The 18,947-nt window shown below is 52.7% G+C and overlaps 1 protein-coding gene across 2 annotated transcripts in view; it reads right to left on the minus strand.

Annotated features, from left to right (window-relative positions):
* Window positions 1–2,680: 2,680 nt before the first annotated feature.
* Window positions 2,681–18,947, minus strand: part of COL4A1 (collagen type IV alpha 1 chain) — a 131,458-nt gene continuing 115,191 nt past the window's right edge. For both annotated transcript variants that reach the window (XM_070800478.1, XM_070800479.1), the window contains exons 42-52: window positions 18,044–18,229; window positions 17,360–17,493; window positions 15,858–15,930; window positions 14,870–14,941; window positions 13,487–13,615; window positions 12,168–12,266; window positions 11,067–11,279; window positions 9,911–10,088; window positions 6,387–6,501; window positions 5,230–5,402; window positions 2,681–3,515 (exon numbers count right to left, since the gene is read on the minus strand). In XM_070800478.1, coding sequence (XP_070656579.1) covers window positions 3,434–3,515; window positions 5,230–5,402; window positions 6,387–6,501; window positions 9,911–10,088; window positions 11,067–11,279; window positions 12,168–12,266; window positions 13,487–13,615; window positions 14,870–14,941; window positions 15,858–15,930; window positions 17,360–17,493; window positions 18,044–18,229 — 1,454 coding nt within the window. In that variant the 3' untranslated portion in view covers window positions 2,681–3,433. The remainder of the gene's footprint in view (window positions 3,516–5,229; window positions 5,403–6,386; window positions 6,502–9,910; window positions 10,089–11,066; window positions 11,280–12,167; window positions 12,267–13,486; window positions 13,616–14,869; window positions 14,942–15,857; window positions 15,931–17,359; window positions 17,494–18,043; window positions 18,230–18,947) is intronic.

Consider the following 18,947-nt stretch of genomic DNA (forward strand, 5'->3'; position numbering starts at 1 on the left):
ACAGGAAGACGCGGAGAGAGAGGCAAGGGCCCTCGCACTCTCCCGGGGGGGGGGGGGGGGGGGGGTGGTGGTCTGTGCGCTATGACGCCACCCCCCGCCTCGCCTGCAGCCTGGACGGGGTGTGAACGGGGCCCACCGCTCAGTGCATGCGTTTCTCACTCCCTCTCATCCCTCACGGAGACCCCTTCAGGGCAACTCTCATGATCCTCAATTGTAACCCAGCTCTCAATGCGACTCCCAGCTATTGTGAGACTATAGTTTTCAGATCTATAACCTCATTTCACACTCTTGACAAGTGACAGGTTCCTTCCACAGTGATTTGCTTTTTAATAGAACATTTCTTAAGGGCTTCATATTATTCACTTTCATTTATCCTGTACTTAACCTGGTATCTGGTAAACAGGAGACACACAGTAATTGAATGATGAAGTGGGTGAATGGAAGGGTGGATGGGCAGATGGACAGATGAATGGACGGGGTGGATGGATGGAAGGATGGGTGGGAGTATGGATAGATGGATGGATGGATAGATGGGTGGAAGAACTGGTGAGTTGATTGCTGGAAGGATGGGTGGGCGGATAGGAAGATGGCTGGAAGGATGGGTGGGTAGATGGGAGGATGGATGGAAGGATGAGTGGGTAGATGGATGGATGGGTGGGTGGGTGGGTGATGGATGGATGGAAGGATGGGTGGGAAGCTGAATGGAAGGATGAGTGGGTAGATGCATAGATGGGTGAGTGAGTGGATGGATGGATGGAAGGATGGGAGGATGGATCGATGGATGGATGGATGGAAGAATGGGAGGATGAATGGATGGATGGATGGGTGGGTGATGGATGGATGGAAGGATGAGTGGGAGGATGGATAGATGGATGGATGGAAAGATGGGTGGAAGAATTGGTGGGTTGATGAGAGGATGGATGGAAGGATGAGTGGGTAGATGGATGGAAGGATGGGTAGGTGGGTGGATGGATGGAAGGATGGGAGGATGGATGGATGGACGGGCGGGTGGGTGGATGGATGGAAGGATGGGTGGGTGGGTGGGTGGGTGGAAAGATGGGTGCATTGATGGGAGGATGGATGGAAGGATGAGTGGGTAGATGGATGGATGGGTGGGTGGGTGATGGATGGATGGGTGGGTGGGTGATGGATGGATGGAAGGATGGGTAGGAGGGTGGATGGAAGAATGAGTGGGATGGATGGATGGGTGGGTGGGTGGATGGATGGATGGATGGAAGGATGGGTAGGAGGATGGATGGAAGGATGAGTGGGTAGATGGATGGATGGGTGGGTGGATGGGTGGATGGATGGATGGAAGGATGGGTAGGAGGACGGATGGAAGGATGAGTGGGTGGATGGATAGATGGGTGGAAGAATTGGTGAGTTGATGGGAGGATGGATGGAAGGATGAGTGGGTAGATGGATGGAAGGATGGGAGGATGGATGGATGGATGGATGGAATGATGGGAGGATGGATGGATGGATGGGCGGGTGATGGATGGATGGAAGGATGGGTGGGTGGATGGGTGGATAGATGGATGTATGGGTGGGTGGGAGGATGGATTGATGGGTGGGTGGATGGGAGGATGGATGGAAGGATGGGTGGGGGGTGGATGGATGGGAGGATGGATGGATGGATGGGCGGGTGGATGGATGAAAGGATGGGAGGATGGATGGATGGATGGGTGGGTGATGGATGGATGGGAGGATGGATGGATGGATGGATGGACAGGCGGGTGGGTGGATGGATGGATGGATGGACAGGCGGGTGGGTGGATGGATGGAAGGATGGGAGGATGGATGGATGGATGGATGGATGGACAGGCGGGTGGGTGGATGGATGGAAGGATGATGGATTGATGGGTGGGTGGATGGGAGGATGGATGGAAGGACAGGTGGGGGAGGATGGCTGCCTAGATGGACAGATGGGAGGGAAGGGAGGAGGGATGAAGAAGACCATACTTTTTTTTCTTTGTAGTAATTTCTGTGAATGATACCCAGTCTGTGACTCATCAGGAAGAACTACAAAATAAATGTGGTCTAAGCTGTGCAAAGCTTACACATTTATTAGCGGCTCATGCAGTAAACTTTCCTTTGAGGTTTCCGTGGAAAACTAGCAACAAATTAATAAAAGCTTAATTTTTATACAAATAGTTTTATTACAAATTTGAATTTTTAAGAAATACACATTTAAAGGAATTACACAGAAGGCCTTAGTAGTCTTAAAAGCGTTTGGAGTGAAATGTCATTTCAGGCACAGTGGTCTGCCCCCCTGCCATCCATTCGCTCCCCTGCTGAAGTCTGAACACAGCTCTCGAGAACCAAGGGAGCGCCTGAATGTGCCTACAGGCAACGACACCGATATTCTGCTTGGACAGAGCTGCTTCTCACACCAGGCCGCAGAACGCGGATGCTCTTAAGATGAAGGCCTTTCAAGGCTGTTGCTTTTGAAGTCAAGTCATTCAGTTTGTGATTAGTGTTTAAAACCCTGAAGATATCTCATACAGAAGAAAACAAGAAACTCAAAGGACACGTCTCCCTGTAACAGACACCACGTCCGTGAACCTGGGTTTGGCTTTGGCAACACACAACTTTTGGTTTCGAGGTGAACAATGAAAACTGGTGTTTCACATTCGACACCCTAGTGTTTAAAAAACCTCTGTTAAAGGACAACACAGGCTTTTAAAGAAACTATGTAAGCTTTATTTTAACAGTGGAAATGAAACTACAGCTTGACCTGCCTAATTGCTGACATCTATATAAATTACTAAAATATATATATATTTCCTTTCTGCCTACTTTGGGGACCACCTTTATTCCACAGGAAATCCGTGATTTCTGCAAGAGCAGCTGCATAGTACCACACGGAGCAGAAAGACTGACATTTTTCTTTGGAGGGAGGGGGCTGTCGGAAGACAGGGCTGCCGGCCCATCCTTCCACCGGGAGGGCCCGGCCATCGGCTCCACGCGGCCAGTACTTGGACAGACCGAGGGAACCTGAATTCTGAGACAGCTCGACAGTGACCTCAACAGACCATCCATCTGGGGGTGGAACGGATCTGTCAGGACGCCGGGACGCCAAGGGGCTGCCCCCAGGATGGAAGGCCGCCCCCCTCCTAGCACCCTTTGGTTTTCTGGTGGGTCTCACGTCACACAGGAGTGCAGCGGACTCAGGACAGACATGCTCTTTATTGCATCGGGAGCGCCCGGGGGCTTCTCTACAGGCAGCTCGGCGTGGACTTGGTTCTCCTTCAGCAGCAGAGGCCAACGAAGCAGGGTGTGTTAGTCTGGCAGGTTCCTATCAGGCACCTTATGGTTTTCGTATGGACAGTGAGGTACACGGGCTATGTTTCTAGAGCTCGTTGCTGTTAGGAGGAGGAGGAGGGGGAAGAGGGAGTAGCACCATTCGTGACGCAGCTGCGGGCCGGCTCCGTTATGTCCTCCGCATGCACACCTGGCACCGGCTGACGTGCGTGCGCAGCTCCCCGGCCTTCAGCGTGGACGGCGTGGGCTTCCTGCAACGCAGCACAGGGGCCGGGTCACTGCGAGGCTCGAGCCGGCCGTCGGGATCCCCGGGACCCCGCCTCCGCCCGGCCTCCGGGCGGGACGGCGCTGGGCGCATCCCGCGGCCCCGGCAACGCCCGCGAGTTACCATCGGAATCCCGTCCCCAGGGGGTGAGAGCTCGCCCAGAGTCACCCAGGTCGGTCTGAGCCCGAAGTCTCAGCCACCGCCCACCACGGACCACCCCCCCACCCCGCCCCGCCCTCGGCCCCAGCCTCCTCGAACGCCAGCATCAAACTTCTGCTTTCTCAACTCGATTATAAACGCCCCCAGACTAAGAAAATAGTCTTCTCTTCACACACACAGATCCTAAGGGCACGTCCAATTCTTTGCAACCCCACAGACTATACAGTCCACGGAATTTTCCAGGCCAGAATACTTGAGTGGGTAGCCTTTCCCTTCTCCAGGGGATCTTCCCGACTCAGGGATCGAACCCAGGTCTCCCACATTGCAGGCAGGTCTTTATCAGCTGAGCCTCCAGGGAAGCCCGTTAAATCATCACTGAATGACAAGACGAGCAGCAAATCTGGGAAAATCAGCCAGGCCTCAAAATACTTTCATAACTTTGCAAAGATGTTCATGCTGGTGGGTCTCACTGGAGCCCAAAGAGAGGGGAACTGTTGCAAATGCTTCCTGATCCTAGGAATTCTGTCCTTTGACGGTTGAAACGTGAAGTCTGACCTAAAACATGTACTCATCAAATCTTTTGAAAATTAAAGTGGCCATATAATAGGATATGTGTGCAGACTCGCTGAGGTGTGTCCAACTCTGTGACCTCATGGACTACAGCCCGCCAGGCTCCTCTGCCCATGGAATTCTCTAGGCCAGAACACTGGAGTGGGTAGCCTTTCCCTTCTCCAGGGGATCTTCCCAACCCAGGGATTGAACCCAGGTCTCCCGCACTGCAGGCGGATTCTTTACCAGCTGAACAGAATGCTGTCCGAAAAGGTAAAGACAGAATCACTTATCTCCAAGGCTGAGACGTCCTTATTTGGAGGAAAGAACAGTAAGTAATTGTTCAGACCCCTCGGCGCCCTGCGTCAGCTCCTGCAGGTACTAAATACAGCATAGACGCCTCTTTATGTGTTCTCGTCCAGTACAAACTGGGCCCCGCTCCAGACTAACTCGAGGTCAGCGGCCACTTGAGACCGTTGTTTTAAAAGGTGAATCCCTCCCTCCTATCAAGTCCCTCCCTATCTATTTTGGCTGCAATTTATGCTGAAATTAATTTTCCTCCGTGCAGGCCTAAAAAACAGTCACTGACGACTCAACACACACGGCCAGTTCAGCCTTATAGACACCATGAAAACCAAGGTTATTCGCACTCTGCCTGCTGGTCAAAGGTACTGTGTCTAACATGCTCTGTCTGAAAGATTTGAGCTGTCTTAATGCTGCTGCCGTGGATTTGCTTTGGAAAACGACCTTTCCTCTTTCGTGGTTCTTCAGCAATGAAGGAATGAAGCCTGCCACCTAAGCTCCACCTTGAACATGGTCTCGGTTATCCGCCCCCATAGAACAGACTCACGGATTCGTTCTTACATGTGGAAGAAGAACTGTCCGTAAGGACTGCTGCAGAACCGTCTCTGCGGCTCTGCACTGGTGACGCGTACGGATCACAACGGACTGCAAAGAAAAGCCACCGAGGGGGAGGGGCCAGAGCCACTCACTTGAACATCTCGCTCCGCTCTATCGTGGCAAGCCAAAAGCTGTAAGCGTTCGCGTAGTAATTGCAAGTTCCGCGGCCGTGGCACTCGATGAAGGGGGCGCTTCTGAACTCCTCCAGACACGAGCCGGGGGAGGCGAGGGCTTGGCCAGAGCCTTCAGCCCCGGCGCTGGTGTGCTGCGGGGAGATGGGACTGTGAGTCAGCGGGGATCGGGTGCTCCTCCCTGCAGAGCCGCCCCTTCTGCCTCCTGCGGTCACACACGGGCACCCACACCCCCCCGTGGCCTCAGGCCACGTGCCCCCAGCGCCAGGAACCAGCTGCCGGCCGGGATGGGAGATGACCAGTCCGGTTCATCAGCCCTGAAACAAACGCCGTCCTGACTCTTCTCTCTGCAGAACACTGAAACCTCTTCTAACTCGGGGCCTGCGATGGCAGCCAGGCCGTGCAAAGGATGCTGGGGCCAACTGAAGTAGCCTCAGACTTTCTACCCAAACTGATACAGGATCACGAAGAGCCTTTATTTGCTATGTTAGATGTTACATGTGCTTTTATAAGGTCAAGAAAAATGATCCGTTTTTTTCTTTGAAAAGGAAAAACTAAGAGAAAAAGAGGAAATAAAACCACTATGGTAACTGTTTGTTCAAATGGGTTGACGCAGGGTCCTCAGAAATGAAAACATGAAGTGAATGACATACAAGTGTCTGGTGTGACAGCCTCTCCAGGACGGCTACTTCAGACACAAGCAAAGCGGACTCTGGATTGAGAGCCAGAAGGGACATGTGAGGACAGAGCTAACGCCCTGGATTCCCAGACAAGGACCCCAGGGTCCCAGAACGTTCCAGATCTGACCATGATCACACCTCTCAGGCAAAGCTGAGATGGGAACCCCCTCAACGGGACCCCCTCCCTGCTTCCCCCAGGGAGGCTCCAACTCAGCCTCTCATCCGGTCATCCCAGAACAGCCTCTCCAAGGAAGAGGAGAGCTCTGGGCTGGCGCTGGACACCGCCCCCCCCGCCAGTGTCCCCTCCCAGCAGAGGGGGCCAGGCTCCTGGGGACGCTTCGCAGGGCGTCCCAGCAGTGAGGACAGTAGCCAGATAGGAGAGATGGGGAGGTCATGGGCGTCTCTTTGGGGGAACACGGAGCTGCTCCAAACACTCACCATCACAAAGGAGTAGCCGATCCAGAGCGAGGACCAGCCGGTGGGGCACTGCGGGATCTGGATGGTCTGGCTGTGCACGGCCATCACCATGGCCGGAGCCTCACACACAGCACACCTGCAAAGAACCGGAGCCAAGACCCTCAGCTCAGCGCGAGGAGCCCACCCCCCACCCCTCCCCGGCACCCGCTCTCCAGCTCTGCACTCGGTCTTTCCAGTCCAGTGACATCTCATCAAACGGAGCAGGTGCCCTGCTTGGACTCTGAGGCCCAGGGCTTCTCACTGATTTGATAGAGTTGCCTTGGTGTTCAAATATTAAACTCTGAGCCACACTCAACACTTGTCATTTCCCCATCTGCTCTGTTATAAGGGGAAGGCAACCCGGAGCCAGGTTGTAACAGGGCCCGTCTCCCCAGGGGGAGCTGGGGCCGCAGGAGACGTCTGTGTCTCCTTTGCGAACCACAGCATGCTCCGGCGTTTCAGCAATGAGCACGGACCTCAGCAAACACACGGAATGCTCAAGAAAAAGGAGATGGTGCCGTTCAAGGGCCAGTGCTTCTGGAACACGGTGCTTTAAGCCCTGAATCATCTTCAATGGAAGAACATCTGCTGAATTACAGTAACTAAGAAAAACAATGAGCCTGGGGCCAGCAGCCCACGTGCGCCTCCTTCCAGGGACCGTCCAGACCTGGAGCCAACAGACCAGTGAGGAGACCTGCCCAGGGCTGGACCCAGAATGTTCTGCCTGGCACCTACTCTGCTAAGACACCCTCTGAGGGTGCACTCACGGTTTGTTAAATAAATAAACAATAGCAGTGACCACATTCAAGTCACAGAATGAGCACAGAGCCAACAGTGCTGATAAATGATTGCAAATGATGTTAATAATACACCTAGCTAGGCTGGAACATTTGCACGAAAATAGATGCGACGTGGGAACAGGCCGGAACGAGTGCTTGGTTTTCCCCGGATGTGAGAGTCTCGTGTGTGTTGTGCTACTTCTATTTTATTCACACAAATGCAGATGGATTAAAGGGCTCGATTAAACAATAGCTACTGAAATTGGCCTTTCACATCTGCCACCATCTGCCTGCCGGGCCCGGGAGCGGACAGCATGCAGGAAAGGGACTCATGATAGCCTCTGCTGGGCTGGCAGGTTCAGGCTGCTGCAGAGACGCGGTCTCGACCCCGTCAGATGGGTGTTCCGGGACAGAGTCGCAGGTCTAATGAGCTGTGTCGTCCCTTGAAATTCATGAGTCTCCTTCTCCATGTTATTCATGAGAGCCTGAGACCAGAGTTGGTGTATAAGGCAGAATCGGAGCTCAGCTCCGGCTCTCAGACCAGTGGTCTGTGCTCTAGGGCAATTAAACCATCCACAGCTATGGATGCCTCGCGTCTGCAGAAAGTCAGAAAGTGCTTAGAAGCTTGTGTCCGGGTGACAGCAGAAAGCTTGCTGCTCTTTCTGCTGGAAAGGGAGGATTTTGTGTCGTTAATTCTTTCTGAAATTAAGCTTTAGGGCGTCCCCAAAGGAAAGGCCTTGGAAAGAACCTGTGAGTTTTGAGAGGTCGTCAGAAACCACCAAGTCAAAGTGACCACGGGAGCTGGGTGCCCGGGAGGAACAGGTGGCACGATGACCAAAGGGGAGGTAGATACACGTGCTTTCAGAGCCGTGACTTAAAGGATGTGACTTCTGAGGTCTCTTCCGGCTCAGAGTCTGTGGGTTAGCTAACAAGGAGCTGCGCAAACCCTGAAACGGGGCATTTGAACAGCTCGTGGTGATGGGTCCCCAGGGAAGAGCAGGTCCCAGACCTACTAGGGGCATTTGAACAGCTCGCGGTGATGGGTCCCCAGGGAAGAGCAGGTCCCAGACCTAGTCTACTCCTGGACTGGTTTCTGGAGCATCCTAACTCATCCCAGAGCCCCCGTGTCCCAGCCAAATCAAGGTCAATGTCAAGTTTGCCAAGACGGTAAATAGGAAACAAAAATGAAAATCACGATCTACCTGTCGTCCACGGAAAGCTAAACAGAAACACAAAGGCAGTTAGTTCTCGTTCTCATGCGCCTGTCACGGTCTGAGCAAGAAAAGTCTCGACACAGAACAGCCCACAGGCACCCCGATACGCAGAAGGACATCTGTGTTTGCAAAGGGGCCTCCCAGGAAGCTCCCATTTTAATGTCCAGGAGGTGAGTTTTCTTACAGCTCAAAATAAAGTGGTTGGATGTAAGGCCTTAAAAAACCTGACTTTTCTAATAGGACTCTCCCAGCCTTTCTGCTCCGGGTCCACACGGTAGGTTCTTTTAAGAAGACAGATCTGGACCAGCCTTCCACGTGATGGAGCCTCAGACCCTATAACTGGCCGGCCCCCTCGAAGCCCGCAGTGACCATCTGGGGACCAGGCGGTCAGCACGCACCCAGCCCCAACTTCCGACTGCAGACACCCCTCAGCCGGCACCGTTACATCCTTCCTCCTGTTCAGAAGCTGCTATTTCCCTAAAAGAAACACAGAAACGCTTGTGTTCTGTCTCCTTCTCACTCTGCTAAGGCAAACTTGGCCCGCCTTGTCATTCTTTTTATCCTCTGTTATCTTCTCTGTAGAAGACTAGCTTCTCAGTGAAACAAATTCATACATTTGCCTCTGTTCTATTACCTCTGAGTGCAGCTAAGGAAGCAACTTTTTAATTAGAAGGAAAGAAGCAAAGATAAGACGACTGTGTACTTTTCGGTCATAATAATTTCAATTTCCCATTTTATTTCCTACCAGGCAGATTCTTGGGGACTTGAAAACATACCCCAGACATTAATTAGTGCGGCAAGCACTTAATTTGGGAAGTCACTCAAACATACGCATTCTCAGTGGGGAGAGTATTACCTTCAGGGCACAAAAACTGGTGGAGTGGAGGAGAATAAGAAAATTCTTAGGACATACACATGTGATGGACACAGTACATCAGTATAATCTTCTTACGCATAAAGCACAGACGGACTCTATGTCCGAGGTGTTACAGTTTCTTGAGGACTCCCTCACACCCACAGTTAAGTTCCTACATTAAGTGCCATTGAACTGCACACTTTAAAATGGTTAAGATGGTAAATTTTATGTTATGTGTATTTTACTACGATCAAAAATAAAAAATTATTTTTAAATTTCATGGGGGTAGGGAGTGATTCCAAAAATATATATCTTAAGAAAGAAAAAAGCAGTGAAGATGCTCCCATGTTTGCGGGAATTCCAGAGACACTGCTCGCTCGTGGCAGGGAAGGTGGTCACCCCAGCGAGTCACACGAGATATGTGTTCTATCTCACCCAGGGTGTGCACTACAACTTTTAAGAGGATAACTGACTTTTACATCCAATCCTTTGCATGGATGATTTCTATCACAGAGCTCAGGTATCACAATCAGTAAACAAATGGCAATGAATTGAACGTTTGGGAGGAAAATGGAAAAACACAAAAATAACCCCCGCCCTGAGGACGAGTGGCCTTTCTCCCTCAGTGGTGTGTCTGCTCCGACGGGCTGGACTCACCTGCTGATGAAGGGCCGGATGTTCTCCCCCGTGATGGGAGCCATGGACATGGGCATGGGCTCCGGGGTGGACAGCCAGTACGAGTAGTCGTTGCGGGACGCGAAGTTGCAGACATTGTTGATGTTACAGAAGAGGAAGGGCATGGTACTGAACTTCCGCAGACAGCTGCCCGCCGTGCCTGCGCGGGGAGAGGGCCTCGGATTACCACTGACAGCCTGCCCGGGCCAGACGGCGAGCGCCAGCAAGCACAGACGACAGACGCCCTCCACACGCGTGAAGACGGAAACCAGACGGCCTCCCCACGTGTGAAGATGGAAATGAACACGCTTGAAATTAAAACAGACATCTATCCTTCACACGCGTGAAGACGGAAATAAAGACGTGTGAAGTTACAGAAAGGAGGAAGAAACACAGCGAAATAAACACACTAGTATGATTGGAAACGAGCATTAATTTAAAACCCCATTAGCTTTTAATTAGCAGGACGTTTTGCTGAATGGAAACAAAGTGGTTCATCAAGAGAGAGAAACCTTTTCCTGGACTGAACTCCAGAAGGAATTTAATGTGCAGCTCCTTCTACAACAGCCCAGTAACTCACTGGACAACGTTTCTGACAAAATGCAGAGCTGTCTTTCTACATGTTCCCAACCTCCGTGAAAGTTAGAGGTAGGCGCACAACATTAAAATATAATTTGGAGGAGCAGATCCGGAGGAGACTAAGAAAATGATGGCAAACACATGATCCTCTCTGTCCACCTAAACTTACAGGACAGAGATTAGCAAAGGAATTTTGCAAAGGAATTTTGGCCAAGAAAACGTGGACGTTTTTAAAAAGAGCAACAGTAAAGCTGCTCTGTTTTACAACAATGAATGCAAACTGTTGTGCGCTTACTCCAGAAATCGTAATCCCATCTGATCACTTAAGGAAGAGGTCAAAAGTTCTACTAAACTTTTTTGGAGAGTCAGCCTTTACGATTGCCTGGCTCCCCGTTAGTAATATGGTGGCCTTTGGTAAGGATGGAGGGAAACAGGGCTCTTCCCCTTAGCTAGGTCTTGGCAACACCTCGGACCACAGGACCGGAGAGGAACACAGCCCAGCACCACCCAGCACCGGAGACGCAACTCAGAAGGAACACACACATCTCAGGGGCCTCACCCAAGTCCTGGCCGTGCGCCCGCTCGTTGCCTTGCACGTAGAGCAAAGAGTAGCCGTGGTAGAGGATTTTGGTCCCAGGAGGGCACTGGGGGTCGTCTGTTGTCTGACTGTGCCGGGTCACAAGGAAGCCGTGATCGACTGATGGGGTGCCCGGGGGACCCATGGATCCCGGCAGCCCGTCGGGGCCGGGCGGACCTGGGAAGCCACGTGGACCTGCAAGACGGAAGAGAAGCCGCTTCCTTAGTTACGCACGGGCGAGATGGCGCGGCCACCGACAGCCACCGCCTCCGATCTGCAGCCTCGGCCGCTCCTCTCTGCATCCCACCGCCGGACAGGTTAAAAGCACTGTGCTTGGGGCAAAGAGACGCTCAAAGAGCTCAGTTCAGTAAATAAATGAAATACATGAAATCATCGATACAGGAATAAATGGCGTGATCTGTATTCTTTCAGCACTGGGGGCTCCTGTGGGCGAGGATTATCATACAATTATTGACAACCTCCTCTGAAGGTAGCGTCCCAGCCTCAGTGGCCCCAGGCCGCCTGCATAAACAGGGCAGGAAGGAAGCTCCTTGCAGAGTGTCCTCCCATCTCCAGGGGTGACCACGTGGCCGCAAGTCTGTCCCAGGGCCTCCTGCTGGGCTGGGCCCTCTGAGCATTCAGCGGCACCTTCGGCCTCTGGCTTCTCAGCCATGATGGGACCTCTGAGTTCCCACCTCTTGGGAAGCAGCTCAACTTGAACCAGGAGCAGCCAGCGGCCTTCTGGCCAACACGGCGTCATTATCTGCTCCCCCTTGCCCGCTGCTGCAATGGCGAGTTTGAGCCACAGACCCTTATGAAACCGCACAGGGCCGTCTACCGGCCTTCTCTCAGTCATGTCCACATCGGGGAAACACCGAGCTGTGACCAACAGTCTCCCGACCCAGAAAAGAATGATGACAACCCGCAGCCCCGCTGTGAGATTCTGTTTCTCCTGAGAAACAGACTCCTCTGGAAGTCTTTCCAGAAACGCGTTCTGCAGGTTTTCGCGTGCCCGGACCTGAGGCTTCGAACCAGAAGACGCAGCAAAGGGGCAGCGAAGCTGGGAGGACACAGCGCACCTACCGGGAGGGCCGAAGGGCCCCGTCTCTCCTTTCTGGCCTGGGGCGCCGTCAAAGCCGGGCTCACCTGGGGGCCCGGGCAAGCCCACGGATCCCGTCACACCTGAGCGAGAGGAGAGAGGGGTCAGGATCTGCTCGTGGAGAGCCATCCACGGGCTGTACCTCCTCCTCCCCCTTTGAAATGTCTTCTCTGGCCTCCGCAGATGCCAGCACAGGGCCTGGGACCGCAAGCGGGAAACTTTCTCCAAAAGCCCGAAGAGCGACGCACAGGCCGCAGGGGCCACGGCCGGACCGACCCCTGCACGGAGCTCAGGGTTCTCCCCGGCTTCTCCCTGCTTCTGTTGTCACTGTTCGGCAGGCAGTTTGGGGAAAGACAGGCATGTGGGGGCTTGGGGAGATTCGATGCATTTTCATTTTCTCAAGTGTTTCCCCCTCGGCCTTATTCTGGTGCCTCAGATAACGTTCAAGCATCAGACTTATTGACGGGGTGGTTCTTCTGTTTGCACACATACACTGCATTCTCGGGGCACTGAACCTGGAATTTCCGTGATGCTTACTTGCTACTCTAAATATTATCCTTCTTCTTTATTTTTCCATTCCCGCCCCTCTGCAGTAGCTTTTAAAGTGGGGACTGTTTAGCTCCAAGAAGCAGAAAGCGTCTAGGTTGCAGTATCTGGAATCTTAAGGATTTGCACAGATCCTGGCTGGCTGGGCAGAGCCTCTGGGCCACCACGGAGAGCACCAATTCCCGTGATTCTGGGCCACTGCTCCCTGCCGCCCCCACCTCGCGGCCGGAGAGGCGCTTCTCCCCAGCCTTCGCCCACGCTGATCTAAGTGAGCACAGCAGTGCTGAGCTGTACGTTCCCCTTGCCTTTTCCCTGTTTCATTCTGGTCTTTTTCCACGTGTGCACGTGTGGTCGGTCACCCAGTCACGTCTGACTCTTGAGACCCCATGGACTACAGCCCACCAGGCTCCTCTGTCCATGGGATTTCCCAGGCAAGAACACTGGAGTGGGGTGCCATTTTCCCTCCTCCAGGGGAACTTCCCAACCCAGGGATTGAACCCGCGTCTCCTGCGTTGGCAGGCGGGTTCTTTACCACTGAGCCACCAGGGAAGACCTTCTGGCCTTTTTCGGCCCCTTTGAAAACTGCACGTGGTTTTGATATACATTAAGGGAAGATAAGAAAGTCATCTTCAAACACAGGTTTTCACAGTCACCACCCCAGAGACTGACCTGAGACACGTGGGTGAAGAGGGAAGCCCGCCCACGTCAGCCCCTCCTGACCCCATGCCCCCTGATTGCCCAGCCAACTTATTCTTACCTTGCTGTCCTTTCGGGCCTGGAGGTCCCTGAAGCCCTTTCAGACCCGCGGGGCCCTCGGGCCCAGGGAGCCCTGGTTCCCCCTTGATGATGCTGAACGGACCTGGGGGGCCCGGGGGGCCGGGAAGACCTGTGGGAATCAAGGCGGCCGCTGGTCAATCTCACTGTCAACACTCGAGGCAGAAACGGCGTCTGACGTGAAACCCAACCAGAAGCAGTGCTTCTCAAAAGGAGAATCCCGATCAAATACACAGGTCACCAGGTGCTCACAAGACACCGGGATCTGCTCATGTCTATTATCTAACCTAAAATCCTGCCTCCTGGGGACTGGAAGAGACTCAGGTCACCAGTGTCAACTGTCCGCTCCACTCTGGATGCTCCGACAGACTCTCCCTGTGGTGAAGCTCAACCCTCCGAGGGCCTCGCCTCCCACCTGGGGAGCCTGACACGTGGAATTAGGATGTTTGCTCTCATCTTTTTTCCTGAAACCCGCCTGACTGCACACCAGACCCACTGGTCTTAATTTTTTAATGATGACCGAATGTAATCCTCTTCATACTGTTCACGGATGCGGGGAAAGATCAAAGGCGGGGGGAGCAGGGGATGACAGAGGATGAGATGGTTGGATGGCATCACCGACTTGATGGACATGAGTTTGAGCAAAGTCCAGGAGCTGGTGATGGACAGGGAAGCCTGGTGTGCTGCAGACCAGGGGGTCGCAGAGTCAGACACGACTGAGCGACTGAACTGAACTGAACATAACCCTCCTGCTGCCTGAATGGGTCCTGAAATACACGGAGCAATCGTGAGGCGTTTCAGGTCTTCCACAGCCTCCCCTCTCTCCCTCTCTCACTCCTCACACATTTCTCTGTTTACTTTTCCCCCTAATCATCCACGTCTCAGTGCATTATGGTTACTAACTCCCTCTATCAAGACACAGTCTTCAAAATGAAATGCAGCCCTAGAAATGAGCTCTGGGCCATGGAGTCCAGGGCAGGATGGAGATATCTCCTTCCGAGACCAGCTGCATCTCTGGAGCCACTTGGCACGTCCCGCTCCCCATGGAGAAGCCAGGGCAGGCGCTTTTCTATAAAGAGCTCCGTGCCGCCCACCCACAGAGGGTCCAGCCTGCTCGTGCAAGCCGGGTTTCACTCCAAGTTTTCACAGCTGATTTCCGTCTGCCCTCAGAGCCTGTGACAGTCTGTGAATCTTGAGCCCCTCATCCCCTCTGTGCTGGATCGACCTCACACACAGATGGAACCAACCTGGCTTTTGGGACAGATGGCTGGTGGAAACGTCAACTAGACTAGCCACACACGGCAACAACCCCGAGGAGCGGTCTGAGCATTCTCGGGCGCTGTTTCCTCTCGACCACACCCCTCACCTTTAGTTCCTGGGAAGCCTTGATCTCCTTGGTCACCTTTGACTCCCTGCAGGCCGGGGGCGCCTTTCTGACCTGGAGGAAAGTAGAACATCGTCTGCACAGAATTCCAAAAGATATCCGTGTGCGTGTGTGTGAACACACGCAAGCACTGGGTTGGCCAAGAGGCTCATTCAGGTTTATTCTATAAGACCTTATAAAAACCTGAATGAACTTTTAGCCAACCCAGTAGATACATATACACACATTTACACACATGCTCACGTGTACCTGCATATACATATGCACACCTACAAACACACATGCATACATTACACGCGCACACATGCACAGACACACACAGAGTGAACACGCTTCCAGTTTACGCTCCTGGAAGAAAAGAGCATTCCTTGTAGTCAGCGATGTAAAACTTTTGAGGAAACTCTCCTCTCTGAAACCTCAGAAGTCACATTTTTCCAAACATGCAGCAAACCCTAAAACAGTCACAACCAGTGGAGGGACACGCGACTCTGCTTTTGGTAACGATCCGGTTCCCATGTGTCCCCAGTTAGACTGCAAGACGCCTGCAAGCTGAGCACTTATTTTATTCACCTTCCATTCACATGTACCTGGTTTCTCAGTTAAAACCAGATTGCCTGGAAGCGGGTAGGCACCCCATAAACATTTGCTTAAAACATTAAAAAATTAATGAATGGCCCAAATCCCCCATGATTTCTCATCGAGGAGCCAGTGATCCACTGGTTCTTAGGAAGGAAATCAGAACGTCTTTATACAGCCAAGCATGAGAGTCTACGAATGGGGCTGCCATCCAGAAAGGGCGTTTAAATGCGAAGAGGACAGAGTCTCATACTAGCCGTGCCAGTCTCTCGGCAGGAAGCGCCAGGGCTGGGGCCCTAGAGGCAGGGAAATGCGTCTTCAAGCAGCATCTCCCAGGGCTGGGGCCCTAGAAGCAGGGAAACGCGTCTTCAAGCAGCACCTCCTTATGTCTTACCGTGAAACCCTGGAACTCCTGGAGGTCCCACATCACCCTTGGCTCCTGTGATCCCTGGAGAGCCGCCGATGCCCTAGACACACGAGAGAGCATCAGTCAGGAACCGCTCAAGGGACCCAAGTCTCTCGAGCAGGCAGCAGTGGGGAAGCCAGGACAGCCTCTCTGTGCTCTGAAAGTGGCTTTGTGAACAAATAGGGCCTCACTGGTTTCTTAAAGATGTAGAAAGAGTGATAAAACCTCTGTGCGTGCTTAAATCAGGAGGCTGGAATGGCAGCGTTCATTCATTCACTCTGTCCCTTCTGCTCATCCATCTATGTGGTCACTTCCAGGAGCAGGTATAAATCTGACGTCCCACTGTCCCACACACAAGACGATGCCATGAACAGAGTCGAAACTCCCTAAACATCTGTCGTGGCAACATCTCAACACCAAAGAACCTTCCTGGAAAACCTTCCTCCCAACACTCAACCACAGTGATTTTTCTTTAGAACTGACTTCATATCTTGTCTTAAAAGAGCTTTTAAATATGGGAAAAGAAACATTAAAAAACTAAAGAAGGATTATTTTCCTTTACAATATAGTGATGTTCTTATATTTTAAAAATATTATCTTAATTTCTACATATTTCAACATAGTTGTTCCTTTCACAATACATAAGAAGTTGTATTGCTTCTTACATGTATTTATTTGCTTTACTTTATTTTAATAAGGTAACTAAAATGACATGAACAAGTATTTGTACATATGTATACATATAATCCAGTAGTCATGTATGGATGTGAGAACTGGACCATGAAGAGAGCCAGGAAATGGATGCTGTCAAATCGTGGTGCTGGACAAGACTCTTGAGAGTCCCTTGGTCAGCAAGGAGATTAAACCAGTCCATCCTAAAGGAAATCAGGACTCAATATTCATTGGAAGAATTGATGCTGAAGTTGAAGCTCCAAAACTTTGGCCACCTGATGCAAAGAGCTGACTCATTGGAAAAGACCCCAGTGCTGGGAAAGGTTGAAGGCAAGAGGGTGGCAGAGGATGAAGTGGTTGGATGGCATCCCGGACTCAATGGACATGAATCTGAGCGAACTCTGGGAGCAGGGAAGGACAGAGGAGCCTGCAGCCCACAGGGTCGCACAATCAGACACGACTTGGCAACCGAACAGCAACACACACACAACGCACGTGTGGACACACGGACACTGAGTACGTATTGCTATGCCCTGAGGCTCCTTTTTGCATCGTTTATGCACAGGGTTTTAAGCCAGGCATTGAACCATGATTTCCAGCATTACAACATTTCACTTCTGAGGGTTTGTGTAAAACTAGATTGTAAGAACTGTTGTAACAGCTGCCTGCCATGACTGCTTGCCAGAGAGAAGGGACTGATTTGGAGAGGCTCTGGGAGTATAACATACATGTCACACATGTGGATACACCACACACACACACACAAGTATTATCTTTTGATCCTTTTCAAAAACAGGACCTGCCAAGGGACAACTCACCGGCATGCCCTGGAATCCTGGGTCTCCCTTGGGCCCTGGAGCTCCCGGAGTGCCCGGCCAGCCTGGGTTCCCCCTTTCACCTTTCAGCCCCTCGAGCCCGGGGAGGCCTGGAGGCCCCATGGGCCCCGGACGCCCTGGCGGGAGACACAGCAGACACACACTTGAGGCTGGAGGGAGGGCTGAGGTGCAAGTGTCACTAGAGTGTGCTTGGCACTGCCACCCAGATGCCCCCGACTGTTCACAGCAAATCTCGAGCCCTGAAGACATCCAGGCAGGTCCTGGAGGGAGGACTCTCGGCAGGCAGTAACCGCTGTGACAAACACCCGTCTCAGACTCAGGTGTCCCGTGGGCCCTGTGCTCGGGGGGCCGAGCCGCAGCACAGCCGCCCTGCTCAGGGGGCCAGAGGTCACGCTGGTTTTAAACCACCAGTCCTTTCCGTGATGTCCTGTCTCCCTCCCCCTAGTTACCTGTCGTGCATACCACGTTCCTTGACAGAAAGGACACAAGAAAAGCACCAACAACAGAGGCCCAAGCGACAGCGGCCCAGAGTCTTCCGCAGTTTCAAGGGGTAAAAAAAGCTGCCAGCTTCTCACAGAAGCTCATTCAAGACTCTGATTATTCGTGTTACACCTGCGTACTTTTGTGCCTCTTTCGGCCCCAGCTGAGCTCGTTAAATGTCCTTACCTGGCAGGCCGGGTTGTCCTTGCGGGCCGCGGTCTCCTTTGGGCCCCTCTACTGCATGGCCTGGGGTCCCTGGCAATCCCGGCTGTCCCTGTGGTCCCGGGGGACCCATGAATCCTTGTTCTCCTTTGGATCCAGGAATTCCTGGGCTCCCGGCTAATCCTGGGAAGCCCACATCGCCCTTTGAACCTGAACAGTAAAGACAGTTGAGACGGTGGTAAAATGCAGGAAGAGGAGGCCAGTGCGCCACGGGGGAGGGAGGCGCCTCCAGAAGGCCCAGGAGGAAACCAGAGCTGGGGGCCCTTCTCCCTCCTCTCTACTGAACAGTGGTCCAGACTCCCGCCACAGCCACCTGGAAAAGGAAAGCTGAGGGTGCCAGGAACCTGCCCTCATCCCTTACGCTCTTTAAAGCACGTGTTCTGCGGCCAAGGGACTTGCACACATGTGGAGACAAGCCTGCAACGTATGGCACTGCCGAAATTAGGGGCTTGTTCCATCCACAGGCGAATGAAGACGCAAACGGTGTCACATCCACCCCAAGGAGCTCGACTCAGAAGAAGGAGTGAACGACGGACACAGTAGTGGAACTGCGGCCCCGGTGACTCTCAGGCTCGTTATGCCGAGCTCAAGAAGTCAGGCTGAAGCGCACATGCTGCAGGACTCCATCTGTGTAAAATTCTAGCTAGTACAAGCTAATCGACAGTGCCAGAAAGCAGACCCATGGCTACCTGGGGTGGAGTGGGGTGGAGGGGGCAGGAAGGGGCAGGAGGGGGCTGGCAAGGCAGCCTGGGGAACTTCGGGGCGGCGACGTGCTCACATCTTGGACGTGCTGTTATTTACATGGATGTGTACACATGTATCAAGATCTATCAAACTGTACACTTTTAAATGTATGCAGTTTATTACA

Source organism: Bos indicus, chromosome 12 (assembly GCF_029378745.1).
Source record: "Bos indicus isolate NIAB-ARS_2022 breed Sahiwal x Tharparkar chromosome 12, NIAB-ARS_B.indTharparkar_mat_pri_1.0, whole genome shotgun sequence".
Classification (NCBI taxonomy): Eukaryota; Metazoa; Chordata; class Mammalia; order Artiodactyla; family Bovidae; genus Bos; species Bos indicus.